Genomic DNA, 16744 nt, shown 5'->3' with positions numbered 1-16744 from the left:
CATTCAATGCAACAGCGGCAGTAATGGGAGCAACAGTGGCAGCAATGGGGGAAACAGCTGCAATGATGGGGGTAACAACAATGGGGGTAGCAATGATGGAGGTAGCATCAGTTGGAGTAGCGACAATGGGAGCAGCAGGATGGGAGTTGCAGCAGCAGGAGTAGGCTCAGTGGTAACCTGGGACCCCCGCCCTCATCGACGAGGAGGCATGTTCAAGTGATGGTGAAGATTCAAAGACAGAGTCTTTATGTATCTTCGATGATTCTTCGTCATGGGAACACGGGGAAACGCCAGTGCTGAGTCAAATAATGACAAGGTTGAATGTGTCCAAGTCTGCACAAGCGAAGTAATGGTCTAAACAACATCATTAATTGTGATGACCCAAGGGGGACAATGGAACATATGCCCAGGGGCCAGGGTACGTACCATGAGATCTTGTTCATTGAGTGGTCCTATGCAGCACATATGTGTGGGATTTCCCCGATGCCCACTACCTATGAAGCTTCTCCAATGAGAGGGATACTATAAGATGTGCGTTCTGATGGGCCCTAGATCTTGCAATCAGTTGGTTATATGAAACACCGTAAGCTTACCTACATCCTCAAAGTCATCTGGCTGTCCAGAAGCCAGATTGCAATATAGCAATGACATCTGGCAAAAGGGACATCTCATGTTTGCAAAGGGTTGTCAGGGTAGGTGGTTTGACGGTCACTAAACGGGTGTTTCAGATGACAACCAATGGGTCAAGCAAGTTAATGCTTACCTTCAGTTTGGAAGTTTACGACTGATTGATTGAGCATTGAATTCAGATTGCAATACAGTGCAAGGAGATTGGGGTGTTTGTGGGAAAATCCCCCTTGCGTCATCCAGCAGGTTGGCCATGATGCTGATAGCATTTAATGAGGCAAAACTGGTAGATGTTGGGACTCACACTTTAGGAGTTAGGAACATGTACCCAGAACAAGTTTGTTTCTGTAGCAGGCAAACCGATTTGCAGAAAAACAGCACTGCAAGTTGCAAGGAGGGTGGGCAAGGAGATGGGAGGGAAAGGGTGTGAAAAGATAAGAAATTGTGTGACTCAGTGTGACTCTGTGTGAGAGTCGGGGCATCGGGATGATTAAGTTTGACTCAAGGCAACATGTAATTGACCACATTGAACGTATGAGAAACCACAAGGCTTGTACACTATAATTTATGTAGAGATAGAAGTACGTAGTCAACAGCGTGATCTAGCAACTAATGACTTTTTCCACGATGCAGTTGGATGCATGGGAGAGCCATTATGTTGTTGTAAACTTGGAAATCACATTAGCTTTAGATTGTGAATGGAAAATGAAACAAATTACTCACACACGAGTAGATCTGTGAAGTGGTGTTGCATCCGGCAGACATGGGGCCGCTTCGGCCATCCAGTGTTTATTGGAGATTAGAGGGTGATGAGAGACGTCTGATGTCTGACAGATGTATGATGTGATCATCAGGCATGCTGAGATCCAGTGAGCATGTAGATGGCGCAGCCAAGGTGGCTTGAAGACCACAAAGCAATGAACGAAGATGTTCATAGTCAGGGTCTTCCGAGAATGCAAGAGAGCACATGTAGATGAGAACACTTGCAAATTTGACAGGATTCCATCGCATAAGACTTCGATGGTGGTGTTGACCTTGCGCTCGAGTATGGAGGAGCTGGAGATTTTCTCGTGGTCACTTGTCAACCAAGGAAGGGAGCTGCGTAACAGATAGATCAACATGTATGTAAGTGATTCAAGGTCGTCACGACGACCCGGGTCAACTCCTAAGTGGTTATTTATTGAAGCAAACCGTCAACTTGTATTGGAGGCTTAGGGTTCATGGTTGGTATGCTGTGAGATGACTTGAGCCTCGAGGCCTTGAGGAGTAACAGTGAAACTAACTGGGAATGAGACTTCAACACATATTTATAAACCAGCTTGAGCTGGCCTCAAGCTAGCTCGAGCCGATGTTGATTTTTTTTGGCTCACAGTTAGTTCGTGGGACTCCAGGTGGCTAACAGACCAAACCAAACTGTACATAAATAGCCTGGCTCACTAGGATAGCCAAAATACAAGCAAACTGATGAACGCCAAGCCGGAGCGGGCCGCAGCCGAGCTGCGGTTGTACTATACATACCATCAACACTGATGACTATGTGCTAAACAATCAGAGTGCTCTTCGCATCAAATCGAGGATTCGCATTTACAACACGATCGAAAAGAACAACAAGTGATGCTTGCAGCTAGTATCTTTTAAGTAGCTCGATGACTGTCACCGTCTGCTGTACCATACCGCCTCATGCACTGCATCTTTCTGTTGGTGTGATCATTCATGTTGTAGCGGTTCTCCTGCTGCTCGTTGCTGCCATGACTCCGAGTCATTCCTCCACCACGCCTCTACCCCGTCTAGTAATTGACCAAAGCATGCTGGCTTGCCCACGCGGGACAATCTGCCCTGGCGGAGGGGGCCAATGGCAAGCTTGTCTTTAATTTCAAGGTGACATTTCAAACTTGAAAGCACGTTCAACTGCGCTCAACAAGCTGGCGACAACGCAGCTGGGTTGTGTGATTTTTAAGTTCTCTCGAGCGCACTCGCAAAGAATGCAAGAACCCATCGACCGCACGCTGGCACACGCGTACCTGTTTACCAGACCATCAGCTTCCTTGTGAGCAGCTCTTCTTCTCTCCAACTTGTCATTGGTCGACGTTACATATGTGCGTGATCAAAACATCAACGGTTTGTAACTACAGTCATTCATTGTTGCAGTTCGCTGGTATCGGCATAGATACATATCTCACGGAAGAGCTTGAACAATCAGTGTCCCCAAGATTGATTATTGGAAGATCATTCCTCCTTTCTGTAGCACTTTCTGAATCTAGATGCTTAAAGACTTGGATTGATCAGTTTACGCTAGGTGGATGGTCTCACGATTTCGGGCAAGGGGGACTGGGGTGTCTTCGTGGGACAGCAATAGCTAACATTCGAATGTTCAACTACGACTCCAGTCACAGTTATTTCCAGAAATGCTTCCAGAAGACAATTTGGACCATAGGTTGTGAGAAATGCTATATTATGATGTACAAATACCCAATACCCAACGAAAAAAATTGCATCAGTTGGTGGTGGCATCCGTGTAGGCGGTTGTGGCAAAACCGACTTGGGAGTTGGTGGTATCGAATACGGAGTAGAAGCGCTCAAGGAAAGTGTAGCCGTTGATGAAGTCGAGACCTTCACCACTGGGAGTGCCAATGGAGTTGACAACGAGGTAGATGTAGTCGGCGCTACCACCAAGGTAGGTGTTAAGGGCACGAGGCCAGATCTGGGCGTTAGCGGTGAGAGCGTAGGTGTTCTAGTGCAAAATGGTGAACAACGGGTATTAAGACTCGAGACAGGAAGGACGTACGCTGCCAACATTGAAGTTCAGGTCCTCGAGGGCATCGTACTGGGTGGTGGTAATGCGGAGAAGACCAGTCGTCCTGTCCAGAGTAGCACCGGTTGCAGACTCGTACTTGCTGAAGGCGTCTATTAAACACTGATCAGATTAAGATCACTCGCTGTACTTGAGATACGCACTGGTGGCAATGAGGATGAGGGTAGTGCCAGTGTCAACAATACCAGCCGTCTCAGACAAGATGGTCGTGGTGCCGTAAGTGATGCTCTCGTTGATACCCCAGTAGTAGGATGCAGGGTAGGTGGTGGTGAGAGGACTGAAATAAGCAATTACTGTCAGTCTGGATCGATCTCCGAGCTGCAGCAACTTACGTGTATGCAATGTCGCCCGTGTACTTGGTAGCGTCAGTTCCACCGAAGGTGAGCTCTCCATTGGTGTCTGTCTCCGTAGTGGTGGGCTCGAAAGAGATACCAACAACTATCTCAGAAATGATGCCTTGGCTATACAGGTTGTCAGTGACAGTCGGGATCGTCGTAGTCCGGTTCATCTGTCAGGGTCCCCTCTGTCAAGTCTAGGGGCCCGATGCCAATGATACCGTCAACACCAGTGAAGCCCGTCGAAGTAGCAGCAACACCAATCGACTGCGCGGTGATGGTGAGCCCACTACCGAGAGTGACGGTGTCGGTGTACTCAGTTCCTATAGATAATCGTAGGTATTTTCAACTTATGATATCGTTGTATGTCATACCAGAGAATGAGCCAGAACCGTAGGTAACTTCTACAGGCTCGCCAGTGTCGACGCTGGTGCTGGTCTTCACGTACGCAGTGCCGGCGCCAACCCATGTATTCGAGCTACCGGTGTCAACAATCAAGTTGTCTGCAATAATATATCAGCAGCCGTATGTTTCCTCAGTGTTGAACTCACAGGTTGTGGCGGGGCTGCCAACGCCGACTGCTGCAATGTAGCCCACAGCATCGTTTGTCACAGCAATGCTACCAGTACGACGGTTGAGGGTGTTTTCGCCGACATTTTTGAGGGCAGCCGCGCGAGATTGATCGTGCTGCAAGATGTTGATGGAACCACCAGAGGTGTTTAGCCTCCTGGCGATGGGGAGGGTGATGGGGGAGTTGCGGATCTCAACAGGCGATGCCGCGATGGACAAGGCCAGGAGGAGAGTCGTCAATAGGGATGCAGCTGGAAACATGATTGAACGGTGCTGGAGGCTAATGATCATACTACATTTCAAAGCTCATTATATATGTGTTGGTAAACCTGAAACACTGTACTGAAAGGTGAGCACATGGTTAATCTCATCCTCAGAAGGCTGAACCGTATGGAACGCGCCCCCTTACGTGAAAAAATGACGACAGGAATAACTAAAAAATCGACTCGTTGTGCGCACACCTTGGATGAAAACCGACATAGCGGGACGGGTAGCCTGTTTTTGGCCGTGAGTAAGAGGAACTGCGGCATCCATGAGGATGCGCTGTTACCCCCAGTTTATTCATGGACCATGGTTAGGGAGTGCTTACCTTACATTGTGAAGCTCGCGCATGACGAGTCCACCTTCGGTCGTTCGCAGTACATCATTGCTAGGAAGAATGGCGCCCGAGCTTGATGATGTCACTTTGAAAATTTCGTTACACTGATGTGAATAGGCTCGACACAAAGATTTAGTCGTGGTGTTGCTGTCAAGGAGATATGGAGAATCAAGTTCCCTGGACTCGGAGCGTATGCCCCGCAACTGATTCCTGGGGTATCAATCTCGCGACTAACGGGGGCCATTTTTCTGAGGAAGAAAGAAATTTGATATAGATGGAAAACAACGGACAAGACAGTGGTGAGAGACTTTTCGTGGCAAATGGTGAACATGATGGTACCGATATCTTGCTTTAATCACTGCCGTTTGGAAATGGGGCAATTAGGGCCACATGACTTTGCATGAATGATACATGCCACTAGCTAGTGGTCAGTGCCCAGGCCCCAGCAGCATCCTGGCAGTACTTGTTCTCCGTCGGGACCCCCGTCTTCCTTCCGTTTGGTAATAAGCCCGGCAGGCGCATATGCCATCGTCTGATTCACATACTTCGGTTAGTAATTATTCGCGCTACATCCCTCGAGCACTTCAGCAGCCTACTAAGTAGCTCAACGGGAGCCGTCAAAGATACTAGCATCATGTGCTTGTGAAGCAGTGAGTTACAGTAGCAACCGTAAAGTACTTGGTCATGATGATCACCTGAATCATTGCCAGAACGGTTGCCGTGAAATCGTGGCTGCCGACACTAGTAGGACTGCAAAGCCCAACGGAGCTGGGACCGACAATTTCCAGGCGCGAAGCTGGCATCAAAATCTCGCGCGAATCCCACGCATATGCATGGCCCAGGCTGCCCAGCCTCTGCCCAGCCAATTCGGAGTCTGGACACAGTTCTAAGGTGAGAAATTTGCGGTCCTTTCGAACTCCGCTCGGCAACGCTCAGCAGCGTTGGTGACGAGACATCTTCCGAGCTCTGTGCTCACACCTCTCAAAAGCTTTGGAAGATCAACTAGGCCGCGTTGTCGACCACTCTACCGACAGTCGACTCACAGAATTTTCCGCCCCGCGCTCGACTCTTCGACTACGTCAAGATATCCACTGTCAACCTTCCTCATCATGACAATTAACACCATGGCAGAGGAACTGACAGTGACGTTGTCGCAGAAGATCATGCATATGACGTGTTACCTTTGCTTGGCCAATAATCTGGAAGTAGTACTATTTGGTAGTCCGTCTGTCCTAGCGCGAGCAACCCCTATAGTACCTTTCCATCTCACACCTCCATCATGGGCTCTAAATCATCCAAAGTTGTTGATGATAGCAAGTCCGTGTCCAATGCACCTCCCCCATACTCCACAACTTCCGAATCTACACCTGCAAGATTCCGCAAGTACTCTTCAAACTTGCATCCTTGACATTGTCTCTGCCCCTGATTTGACCCCTTTCTCTGTCGCCCCCAATTGTCGACGCCTGCTCTACTACTTTCTCAGCTGCAGAGTTCTCCGACTTCCTGCAAACACTTCAACATCGAAGGGCACACGGCGCTGTATTGGGCAATCGTGAACGAACGGCGAGAAGCCTTTACAGCATTACTGAAATTCACGCCCGAACTTTCGTCCGTTTGCTCTTCTGACCTGCGTCTTGCGTGCATGATAACCAATGATCAAGCACTATTTGCACAGTTAAATTTGAGGAAATACCAATCGTAAGTAGTGATGCCCACCAAAAGATTATCAACCAAATGTTTTGGTGCACTAATTAGCCAAGGACGGGCCTTTGAGACGTTCTTTAGGTTGTCCACCAGACTGACGTTCAGGTGCAATCGGGGGACGGACTAGGCGAGAACCACTTTGTTGCTCATTTCCGGATCAGGAAGTTCCAGAAACGCATCCGCATTGCACGGGATGTAAGTGTAGAATTTGTTGCGGGGGGTATGTGGTCCATTTTTCACTCTGAGGATGACACCAATACCTGCAGGTCGTATATGGTCGTTGAAAATTCCCATGAAGTCTAACGGAAAATGCCACATTGGATTTAATCTTTCTCAGCACAGCTTTCCGGTGTATCCAATATGTGTGATCGTGATCGAGGCCCACGAGAAACCTGGCTGTGCCACCCCATCTCCAGCGCTGCAATTTATAAACAGTACACCAGATATACTTGTACCTCATGGGTAAGCTTTAAATTTTTACGACTCACCTACAGTCATAGCGTATTGATGCCATTGTATTTGCTCTCCAATTTTAGGATAAAATACGACGGCGGCAAGGACCTCGTTCGTATCAATTATTGTTGGGAGATGTCAACCGACTGGGTGATGGACGAGTAAGTCGCTCTCTTCCCGCTTCCTCAGCTCGATCAGCACCATCATTTTACCAATCCGGCACATCACATCTCGTGACCCTTCTCCAAGATTTAAACTGATTGCGTTGTTTTAGCAACACCAAATATGTAGACTCCGATGGTACCCTGCACGTAAAGCTGGAGATGACATTAAAATAGTATTGGTAGGCTAGTAGTTATTGGCTCACAGTGAATGCAATGAAATCGCGCGCTTCATTGATGACCATACTTCATTGACGTATCGCGCCTACTTTATCCTCCTCCGGCGAGCGAGATGTCCTATACACATTCCCATGCGCCAACTCGGGATAGCGGAGTACTATTGTGATTGCTTCACGGCAGCAACCCGACGATGGGCGGCACAGAAAGACATCTATAACAAGGCAACAGTAAAAGGACTAGATGCAAAGATAAAGATTATTGACCACTAGTACATGCTACCTTATTTATCGCTGCGTTCAACAGATAGATACGTAGCAGACAAAATCAAAGTGACGGGTAAACCATCTAGCGGTATTGCAGATTGTGAGTGCGTGCCTGCTGCACCCAATGCGGCCAATCGATTTGCGTCCACCAGGACTAAGCACGCAATTAAGCTTCCTGGTGAACTGCGCCACCGGCGTTTAGCATAGTGCATCGGCCTCTCTCAAGGCGGCCCCGAGCCGATGAGTCTATTGGCAATTTGACGAATGTATTATCCACAAATCTTAGTTTTAATCCATTGCTTCTCTTCGAACAAACGAAGATCAATCTATGAATTGTTCTCTATGGTTGAGAAACCAACATCCACACTGGCCCTCATGCGGTCACCATAACGAATCGTCAAGAAAATGATCCTAAGAAGAAAAATAAAGCTAAGTATCCTCAATATCTTACAATCAAAAAAAGAACTCACCCTTGTCCAATGAGTGCAAGGATAGCCGCAATGATGTTCGTCCACGCGACACCTATACGCTCGATCGATGGAATGACAAGAGCGGTCGCAGCGGATATAATAAGTGACCGGGCCGCTCTGGTAGGTAAATGATTGAGTTCAACTTTGATAGCCGCACTATATCATTGAGACTGACGCATTAGCGGCTGTGGCCTCCGCACTTCGAGAGTGCATTACATCCACATTATAAGAAGAAATTGGACTAAGCACGAAGTCGACCTGTAAGAACCAGTAAATTACGTCGTGCACAGGTAAGAAAACGTAGCTGAGAGGACTTACCCCCATTCCATTCATAAAAAGACATAATAAATTCAAAGAAAGGCCGATCGTGCCTCCAACATATGTCGTGATCAGCCCCGACGCCCCAACAGACAGCGGGACCATGAACAGCCCTCCGATCCACGTCACTCTCAAGCGATCTTCCGGAAACCATACTCCTTTGCGCTTCTCCCGCCATCTCCTGACTACAGTGTCAGATAGGCGGCCAGCAATCGGTGATCCAACTGTTAAAGATAGCGTCGGTGAACAGCGATTACCGTAGTGTACACTTACTGAAGTTTCCCAGTCCGTTTGGGAGGAAACATGCCCCGATGATGGCCTCGTTCACGATGCCATACCGGATGCCCTATACAGCAGTCAGGATGCATGCGAAATGGAAGGTGATTATCAGCTCACAATAGTAAGCGCCATGGGTACGAGGAGAACTACATTGTTTCATGTGAGAATGCACCGCGCAATCAATATCAACGCACCATAGTCACTGATGAGTACCAGAGACTGCACAAGCATCTAAATCTCAGAGAATTAAGAGTTATATTTAGCGCACGGAAATGCACTCACAACCGCGAATAGGTTCGGACTCCGAAGCAACCAGAGACTGCTCAGAGGATTTACCCATGTGATATGGATCCATCTTCTGCGCGTTAGTTTGCCTATGCCCAACGTGCCAGGATGGCTAGTCTCAGGAAACGAAAAGTATATGAGAAGCATCTGGAGCAAGCCCCATGCTCCAATGGAATACTGCAAATTGCGCCAGGACCAATACTGCGCCGCTGCACCTGTTTAAACATATCGCTAGAGTCAGCATGCATGAACATCAAAAATATATTTACCTCCAAGAAACGGGGCAACAGCCAAACCAAAAAGTGCAGCCTGAGACAGCCAAGTCAGTACCAAACCGACAAAAGCATCCAATCATCAGGATCCCTCACACCAAGGAATATTCCAATAGCAGTCCCCCTCTCATCCAATTTATAAATGTCACCGATAACACCAGCACCCAATGGTATTCCACCAGAACATCCAAACGTCTGTACGAACCGCCAGAATAACAGACTCTGCAATGAAGTCGACATCGCGACACCACAGCTTCCGACGCATAAAAATGGCATGCCCCACAAATACATCGATCGGCGTCCATCTGCAGGACTGTAGTTAGGAATCGAAACTACGGCGAATTCACGACACACTATGGATGCACTCACAGAAAGACGAATAAGCAGCCCAGACCAATGATCCGACAGCAGCCGCCAAGATCGACAGACTGACAGTCAAGCTGGAAAATTGCTCAATCCAAAAAATATTACACCTGATGAACATGCAACACGCACCTGACGGTGGCATGTGTCGAGCCAATATCTTTAGCAATCTGAGGGATGGAAGGCACGAATGTCGATGAGACGAACACTGTTCGCGTTCATCAGCATCACACCACCATATAAGCAGTACACTCTAACTGCCAGCACTCACTAGGCAACAGACCCGCAAAAGAGACGATAAATACGATCCACCTCTTCTGGTCGGGCGCGAACCTGTCATAGATAGCTTCATGCGTGGTAGACGCCAGCAAAGGGCTTTCTTCTGAAACCATCACAGTGAATTGCGGGCGCGACCTCACATAAAGTTGCGCGGAAGAGTTATATATCATGACATCATGATGCTCGGGTCCGAAGACGCTGCATTACGTTCATCCCGCCAAACCAGTCTGAGCCTAGCACGAGAGTCTGGAATGGAAGTGTGTGCTAGCGTCCGAGAGGGAGCCGGAAATCAAGGACCAGGTCGGGCCCTTTTCTAGCCTGCGTCATCACACGTAGCCAGCTCCGCTCCTTTGACCGTCATCTCTCCCACGGACATTATGGACATTACATGGTCGAGTGCATTGGCTGCTAAGGGTTGTGTTAATGTGGATTAGGACACTGGTATGTATAATGGAGATCGGTTTCGCCAGCGCTGCGTCAAGTTCGGCTACGTCCAGCGGGGCCAGGTGAAATTGACGCGGTCCTGCCGCGCCTGCCGCGGTCGTGACGCGCCCGTAACGCGTCTTATGTGACGTGGCCCCGTCACAAATACTAGGGTACAGATTATGTTCAAACACTATCTTACGTCGCTCTAAATGAATTCCAAACACTTTGAATCCTCGCTAATGATCAATATATGAGTGTCCATCTGCGTACAGGCCCTGAAATGCAGCATTCACCTCTCACCAATTTGCTTGATCCTGGCGGCCCGTGTTCGTACTTCTTGGGGAATGTTCTGTGCCTCTTGTGTTTGTATTGTATTGTCTCTGATCGATCTAATCATTGATCCAACGTTTGTTTTCAGACAGCAGTGTGAAATATCGTATCACTGTGTCAAGTCTCGACCCCACTTGATCAAGTCCGGGAGCCTCTGTACTCTGTACTACCACGTCAAGCCCCCCCAACCATGCCATGTCAAGCTTCAGTCAGGCTGGGTCAAGCACTACTCACACCACGACAAGTTCTCTCCAACATATTCGCAGCCTCTGTACTAATGTAAACTTCCACACTTTCCTATGCCGCGTCAAGCATAGCACATGCCGCGTCAGTGCCGCGTCACAGGCGCGTCAATCAAGTTGTGCCACGTCAATGCCGCGTCACGGCCGCGTCAGACCTCATCCATGCCACGTCACACCTATACATGCCGCGTCAAACCTCATTTCAATAACTGTCAGTGTCACTTAGTAAGTTAGATATACAAGCATTCTACGGACAGTGGCACTCCAAAAAATCATTACTCCAGCCTCCACTCCTATGGTCCTAGGGCAGAACTGGTATCGCGCTGTTGAAAATCTATATACCCATGCCTTTTGTGAGTGCTTTGAGATACGGAGTGCACCATACTCTAGGAATTAATCCAACATGTATTCAATTTTTTCTATTCCAGTGAGAGAGGGGATCAAAATCGTTCAGATCAACCGCTGGTTGGGGACCTGATTTCCTGCTATGACCGCTCGGGTGCGCCGTTTCACTGATGCTCTTTGCGAACTCAAATTCGACAAGTAGAACAGGTAATGTAATCGACTCATGAAGCAAGGCTGAATGAGTGGGATTTACTCAACCATTCATTACATTCTGGACCGATTGCGACTCCGAGGATCCACGTTCTCAAGCCGAACTCGAAGATGCAGCAAGAGGCTGCCAAGAGCGCTCCTCAAAGGTTGTCAACAGCATTATCGGTCTCAGGTCACACGCGTCAAAAAAAATTAGTGAAGTCATTGACCCTGCCAAAGCGTCTGAGACAACTTTCCCGCGTCAAGGCTCGTCAGTGCCAAGAAAATAGTCATTAGCTGATGACTAGCTTGTAGTATATGTGCCTATGGTGAATAAAATCAACGAAGGAACGATCATGAACCCATTCAACTTGATGTGAGAGTCGAGTATAGAACATAGGAATGAGTTACACTAGCGCATTTAGTAGCCGCGTGAATGCCGCGTCACACCCGCGTCACGACCTGCGGCAGGCGCGGCAGGACCGCATCAAAATAGCTACGCCCCGTCCAGCGGGGTTTAAATGCATGTTATGCAACACTTTTCTCATCTTCGGAGCCTCCATCTGACTCGGGAACGTGCTCAAAGGGTATAGGTCGTGTCGCGATTATGGTGCTTCAAGCCAAGCACAATAAACTTGACACAATCTATTGTATCAACGGCTGGCATTGGTCCTGTTGCATGCGAATTTAGGGACAAAGTAAACAATACCGGGTCCGTTTGTTCGACGAAGAGTACGTGAATATTTGGTGCTTTCCTCGTCCCCTAGTAACTGCCTTTGGCGTACTGGGGTGGTCAACGGTGTAAATTAAAATAGGTGGAACTCACTATCCAAATCATGTTCCATATTCTCTAGGTGCTTGCAGGGTCTCGTACAATTGGATGTACTGCTTCACGTGTCTTTTCTTTCCACCATTGCTCTGTCTTCTGGCCCATTTTTGCCAACCTTTCATCTTCAATTCTCAAATGTTCACACTCCTTACTTTCTACCTAGGCATCAAACTATCTTATGAAGTTTTGTGTCTTGCCGGCAGAAGACTCGGGGTTGGTATACCTCGGATCGATGCAGGACGAGGGAGTAAATGATCATGGGCAAAGTGCGTCTCTCGTCACTTACCGTATTTTTTGCTTGACTTTTTCGCATCACGCATAGATGGACAACCGAACACCATTGCACCTAACCTCCAAAGCATCATCGACACCTCCCTCCTCCTTGCCATCATATACACCTACATCGTTAACTGACTCAGAGGCTCCAGAACAGGCACCAGCCCACTCCCAAACCCAATCATTCACGACCGGCTTTGCCGTGCTTCTTTACAACGTGTGTTTTCTCGCTCATACCCAAGGCGTCGGATTCCCTTATCCGAAGTAGGTAGGCGATGTATTGGGTAATTTATGTGCTGTATGTTGTCGCGGAGAGCTTGGGCGGTAAGCTTCCTTTTACTAATCTTTGAAGCCTTCGGCACTCGATTCCTGCCTTATTGTTTATTCGTTCTGTCATCTAAATTTGGCGTTCTCTAATTGATATCATTATAGTTCGTTGCACACCCCGCTCCTCTTGTCTCCAACACCTCCCTCGTTCACACTCGACTTGGTTCAGGTCCTTCTAGCTATTTCTGTTAGTCCTGTTCGGGTGGCATGACTATGGCCGGGACGTTCAGTGCAAGAAGCCGGCAATGGGGGAATGAGGAGCGAATGTATCCTGGAGGAGGATAGCTGGGATGTCGTAGAACTTGGTGGAGAAGAGGGATTTAGATAACCCGAATTTGGTGCAGCTGATTGGCTTGACGCCCCTGCCTACTAGTAACCTGCACAAGCTCTGGGTCTGCTTCTCCCATCAAGAACATCGCTGTATCGCTTACTCTTCTTGTCTCTATGGCGGGCTGCCTCACTCTCTTCCTCTAAGCGGAGCTCATGTACACGGATTCACACATTGTCGGACAGTATAAATCATTCATCTGTTTCTTTTTTGGTGGAATGGTATTGCAGGAAGGCGGCTGGCCGTAGGTTATTCATCTATATTTTTCTCCTGGCGCACAGTGCACTCAATTTACGACACCATTATTCTTTGTATGGTTTACGCCTTGGCTCGAAGCTTTGCATTAACTGCTTTACATAACCTTTTAGCATCTGTTCTGAATAAGGAGAACGAACGTCTATGGTCTGTCTATCAATGGAAGGATGTCTAGCCTACCTCGGGTCCCCGGCTGAGTCATTTTAACATACCACTCATAACATGTGCTCTTCCCCATTCTTCCCAACGAGTCCTTCATAGGGCGTAAGATGTTCAAAAATTTTGCCAGCACCCTCTGTCTGTGTTCAGGATGGTATGATATTGTTGGTTTCAAAGGGCGCTAACTCTGTAGATGCCCACAGCATTCAGCGAAGCACAGATCGCGGTATCAACCCAACTCAGGCTACCGCCGAGGAACCGATCACATGTCACCTCACCTCTCGGATTCACTCACTATGTACTGATCAATCTGGAGCATACGTAGATGTCAATTCATGACTTGCCGCAAGCTGCTACATACACCTGCCATTCACGTTGAAGTTCCAGGTATAATCGAACGTCCAGTTGTTGCCAACTTGACAAGATTGAGTTTCTCGGTCAACTTCACCTCCGGCGTCTAGCATAGTGGATCAGCTTTGCTCAAGGCGGCTCTGAGCCGTTATGAAAGATCAGCCTATCAACAATGATGACGAGTATATTGCTCCACATATCTACAATATGTAAGGACGGAACGTTTGATCCCGCGGAACCAATTCGCGTGGCTCTCCTGTCTGTGCTCCACATAATACATTACTTCCCTTCAGAGAAACAAAGATCAATCTGTCAATTATTCTCCATGGTCGAGAAACCAACATCCATGCTCGCCCTCATGCGATCGCCATAACGAATCGTCAAGGAAATGATCCTACAAAAGAAAATTTGAGGCGGTTCTATGTCAGTATCCCAGATCTTGCAGTGAAAAAAAACCCCTACCCTTGTCCAATGACCGCAAGGATAGCCGCGATGATGTCCGTCCATGCAACACCTATGCGCTCGACCGATGGAATGACAAGAGCAGTCACAGCAGATATAACGAGCCACCTGCTCGCCCTGACAGGATTTAAGTTTGATAGTCATGCAATATCATGGGGACTGACATGTAAGCAGCTGTGGCCTCTGCGCTTCTAGAATGCACTACATCCACATTATAAGAACTAATGGGATTCAACACCGAGTCGATCTATAAAAATCAGTGAATTACTTTATGCACGGAGTGAGAGGATCTAGCTGGCAAGACTTACCCCCACTCCATTCACATAAAGACACAATATGTTCAGCGCAAGGCCGATCGAGCCCCCAATATATGTCGTGATCAGCCCCGATGCCCCAATAGATAATGGGACCATGAACAGCCCTCCAATCCATGTCGCTCTCAAGCGGTCTTCGGGACACCACACTCCTCTGCGCTTCTCCCGCCATCTTCTGACTACAATGTCAGACAGGCGGCCAGAAATCAGAGCTCCGGCTGTTAAAGATTGTATTGGTAGTTTGCGAGTACAATGCTCTACACCTACTGATGCTTCCAAGTCCGTTTGGTAGGAAACACGCCCCGATGATGGCCTCGTTCGTGATTCCATACCGGATGCCCTATACTGCAATCAGGACGCGAGATGGAAGACGATTATCAGCTTACAATAGTGTATGCCATCGGTACGAGGATGACTACATTCTGTTATGTGGGAATGCACTGCACAATCAGTAATAGTAATCAACGCACCATAGCTACTGATGAGTACTAGAGACGATGCAAACATCTATATCTCATACAGAATTAAGAGTTTGTGCTAGCGCACGGTAAATGCACTCACAACCGCGAATAGGTTTGGACTCCGAAGCAACCAGAGACTGCTCAGAGGATTTACCCATGTGATATGGATCCATCTCCTGCGCGTCACTTTATCAATGCCCCAGTGTGCCAGGATGGCTCGTCTCAGGAAACGAAAGGTATATGAGAAGCAGCTCGAGTAAGCCCCATGCACCAATGGAATAATGCAAATTGCGCCAGGACCAATACTGCGTCGCCGCACCTGTTCAAGTCCATCGCTAGAGTCACCGGCCATAAACATCCAGAAAATATTTACCTCCAAGAAACGGGCCAACAGCATACCCGAAAAGTGTGACCTGAGATGGCTGTGTCAGAACGAAACCGAAAAACCATTCAATCATGATAATTCCTCACACCGAAGAATACCCCAATAACAGTCCCCCTCTCTCCCAATTTATAAATATCACCAATGACACCATGCCCTAACGTCATCCCCCCCGCGCATCCAAACGTTTGCACCAATCGCCAGAATAACAGACTCTGCAACGAACTCGATAGTGCAACACCACAGCTCCCGATGCATAAAAACGGCATCCCCCACAAATACATCGATCGGCGTCCATCTGCGGGACTGCTGTTAGAACCAAACATCACCATGAGTTCACAACACGCTGTGCACGCACAGAAAGACGAATAAGCAGCCCAAACCAACAATCCGACGGCATTCGCCAAGATCGATAGACTGAAGGTCAAGCTGGAAAATCGCTTGATTACTAAATATTACACCAAATGAGCATACAACACACCTGACGACAGCATGCGTTAAGTCGAGATCTTTAGCTATCTGAGGGATGGAAGGCACGAACGCCGTTTGGACGAACACTGATCAATGTTTATCAACATTGCGCCTCTGCATCAGCAGTACATTTTAACTCCCAGTACTCACTAGGCAACAAACCCACAGATGAGACGAGAAACACGATCCACCTCTTCTTATGTGGCGCGAATCTGTTATAAATAGCTTCATGCGCGGTGGCCACCAGCAGAGGGCTTTCTTCTGAAACCATCATCACGGTAGATAGCGAGCTAAGCCTCGGTAATAGCGCGGAAGGGCGATTGCATGTTGAAAGATAACGTGGGTTCAATGCGGGTTCAGTTCCTAAGCAAACAAAGTACGATGGGACCCTTGTATGTAATGGATAATGGATATCACAAGTCGCGTGCTCAATTCTTACGATGTCAAGTTCTGAAAAGGTGTGTCAAGTCGCAGCCAAACAATGATATAAGCTACCAAATTGGGATCGCTAACCTAACCCTTACGGCGTGTAGCGCCGAAGCTATGGTTTACGCCTTGACTCGAAGCTTTGCATTAACTGCTTTACACAACCTTTTAGCATCTGTTCTAAATAAGGAGAACGAACGTC

General features: G+C 48.0%; 6 protein-coding genes across 6 annotated transcripts; 2 read left to right on the top strand and 4 right to left on the bottom strand.

Moving 5' to 3' along the window:
• Positions 1-3121: 3121 nt before the first annotated feature.
• Positions 3122-4810, bottom strand: DFJ58DRAFT_873781 (aspartic peptidase domain-containing protein; the record flags this gene model as incomplete). The annotated part of the gene is made up of 7 exons (XM_041394380.1): positions 4326-4810; positions 4149-4277; positions 3921-4097; positions 3772-3895; positions 3583-3716; positions 3413-3531; positions 3122-3358 (listed from the first exon to the last, which is right to left on the bottom strand). Exons 1-7 carry the CDS (start codon positions 4633-4635, stop codon positions 3122-3124), a joined length of 1230 nt encoding a protein of 409 aa, XP_041235397.1. The 5' UTR covers positions 4636-4810.
• Positions 4811-6221: 1411 nt separating this feature from the next.
• DFJ58DRAFT_848405 (uncharacterized protein) lies at positions 6222-7451 on the top strand (the record flags this gene model as incomplete). The annotated part of the gene is made up of 6 exons (XM_041393630.1): positions 6222-6325; positions 6604-6640; positions 6752-6866; positions 6913-7108; positions 7183-7260; positions 7391-7451. 6 exons carry the CDS (start codon positions 6222-6224, stop codon positions 7449-7451), a joined length of 591 nt encoding a protein of 196 aa, XP_041235396.1.
• A 578-nt stretch (positions 7452-8029) lies between these two features.
• Positions 8030-10082, bottom strand: DFJ58DRAFT_736899 (major facilitator superfamily domain-containing protein; the record flags this gene model as incomplete). Its single annotated transcript, XM_041386873.1, has 13 exons — positions 8030-8114; positions 8174-8290; positions 8349-8431; positions 8492-8715; positions 8765-8837; positions 8888-8916; positions 8965-9001; positions 9053-9270; positions 9325-9364; positions 9424-9632; positions 9697-9767; positions 9823-9898; positions 9962-10082. The coding sequence occupies 13 exons, from the start codon at positions 10080-10082 to the stop codon at positions 8030-8032; spliced, it is 1383 nt and encodes a 460-aa protein (XP_041235395.1).
• Positions 10083-12424: 2342 nt separating this feature from the next.
• DFJ58DRAFT_824499 (uncharacterized protein) lies at positions 12425-13628 on the top strand. Its single transcript, XM_041392150.1, has 4 exons — positions 12425-12596; positions 12653-12823; positions 12875-12930; positions 13039-13628. Exons 1-4 carry the CDS (start codon positions 12582-12584, stop codon positions 13142-13144), a joined length of 348 nt encoding a protein of 115 aa, XP_041235394.1. The 5' UTR covers positions 12425-12581; the 3' UTR covers positions 13145-13628.
• Positions 13629-14190: 562 nt separating this feature from the next.
• DFJ58DRAFT_267616 (uncharacterized protein) lies at positions 14191-15480 on the bottom strand. Its single transcript, XM_041379560.1, has 8 exons — positions 15364-15480; positions 15273-15315; positions 15189-15217; positions 15070-15142; positions 14797-15020; positions 14653-14735; positions 14489-14605; positions 14191-14420 (listed from the first exon to the last, which is right to left on the bottom strand). Exons 2-8 carry the CDS (start codon positions 15307-15309, stop codon positions 14339-14341), a joined length of 645 nt encoding a protein of 214 aa, XP_041235393.1. The 5' UTR covers positions 15310-15315; positions 15364-15480; the 3' UTR covers positions 14191-14338.
• On the bottom strand, positions 15399-16559 carry DFJ58DRAFT_267624 (major facilitator superfamily domain-containing protein). Its single transcript, XM_041379561.1, has 6 exons — positions 16267-16559; positions 16127-16202; positions 16004-16074; positions 15735-15943; positions 15637-15676; positions 15399-15582 (listed from the first exon to the last, which is right to left on the bottom strand). The coding sequence occupies exons 1-6, from the start codon at positions 16388-16390 to the stop codon at positions 15455-15457; spliced, it is 648 nt and encodes a 215-aa protein (XP_041235392.1). The 5' UTR covers positions 16391-16559; the 3' UTR covers positions 15399-15454.
• Between the last annotated feature and the right edge of the window lie 185 nt (positions 16560-16744).

Source organism: Suillus subalutaceus (assembly GCF_016647625.1).
Source record: "Suillus subalutaceus strain FC151 chromosome Unknown DFJ58scaffold_303, whole genome shotgun sequence".
Classification (NCBI taxonomy): Eukaryota; Fungi; Basidiomycota; class Agaricomycetes; order Boletales; family Suillaceae; genus Suillus; species Suillus subalutaceus.
Note: the sequence above shows the minus strand (reverse complement) of the source record. Positions and strands in the feature narration are given on the sequence as shown.

Bases quoted from the DNA above. Each gene is read 5' to 3' on its own strand.
- DFJ58DRAFT_824499 (XM_041392150.1), top strand. The intron at 12,824-12,874 runs GTGTGTTTTCTC...TATCCGAAGTAG, and splicing joins TTGCCGTGCTTCTTTACAAC to GTAGGCGATGTATTGGGTAA. The intron at 12,931-13,038 runs GTAAGCTTCCTT...ATATCATTATAG, and splicing joins TGTCGCGGAGAGCTTGGGCG to TTCGTTGCACACCCCGCTCC.
- DFJ58DRAFT_267616 (XM_041379560.1), bottom strand. From the start codon at position 15,309: ATGTTTGCATCGTCTCTAGTACTCATCAGTAGCTATG. The intron at 15,218-15,272 runs GTGCGTTGATTA...AACAGAATGTAG, and splicing joins AGTACTCATCAGTAGCTATG to TCATCCTCGTACCGATGGCA. The intron at 14,736-14,796 runs GTAAGTCTTGCC...TGATTTTTATAG, and splicing joins TTTATGTGAATGGAGTGGGG to ATCGACTCGGTGTTGAATCC.
- DFJ58DRAFT_267624 (XM_041379561.1), bottom strand. From the start codon at position 16,390: ATGATGGTTTCAGAAGAAAGCCCTCTGCTGGTGGCCACCGCGCATGAA. The intron at 16,203-16,266 runs GTGAGTACTGGG...AACATTGATCAG, and splicing joins ATCTGTGGGTTTGTTGCCTA to TGTTCGTCCAAACGGCGTTC. The intron at 16,075-16,126 runs GTGTGTTGTATG...GCGATTTTCCAG, and splicing joins TTAACGCATGCTGTCGTCAG to CTTGACCTTCAGTCTATCGA.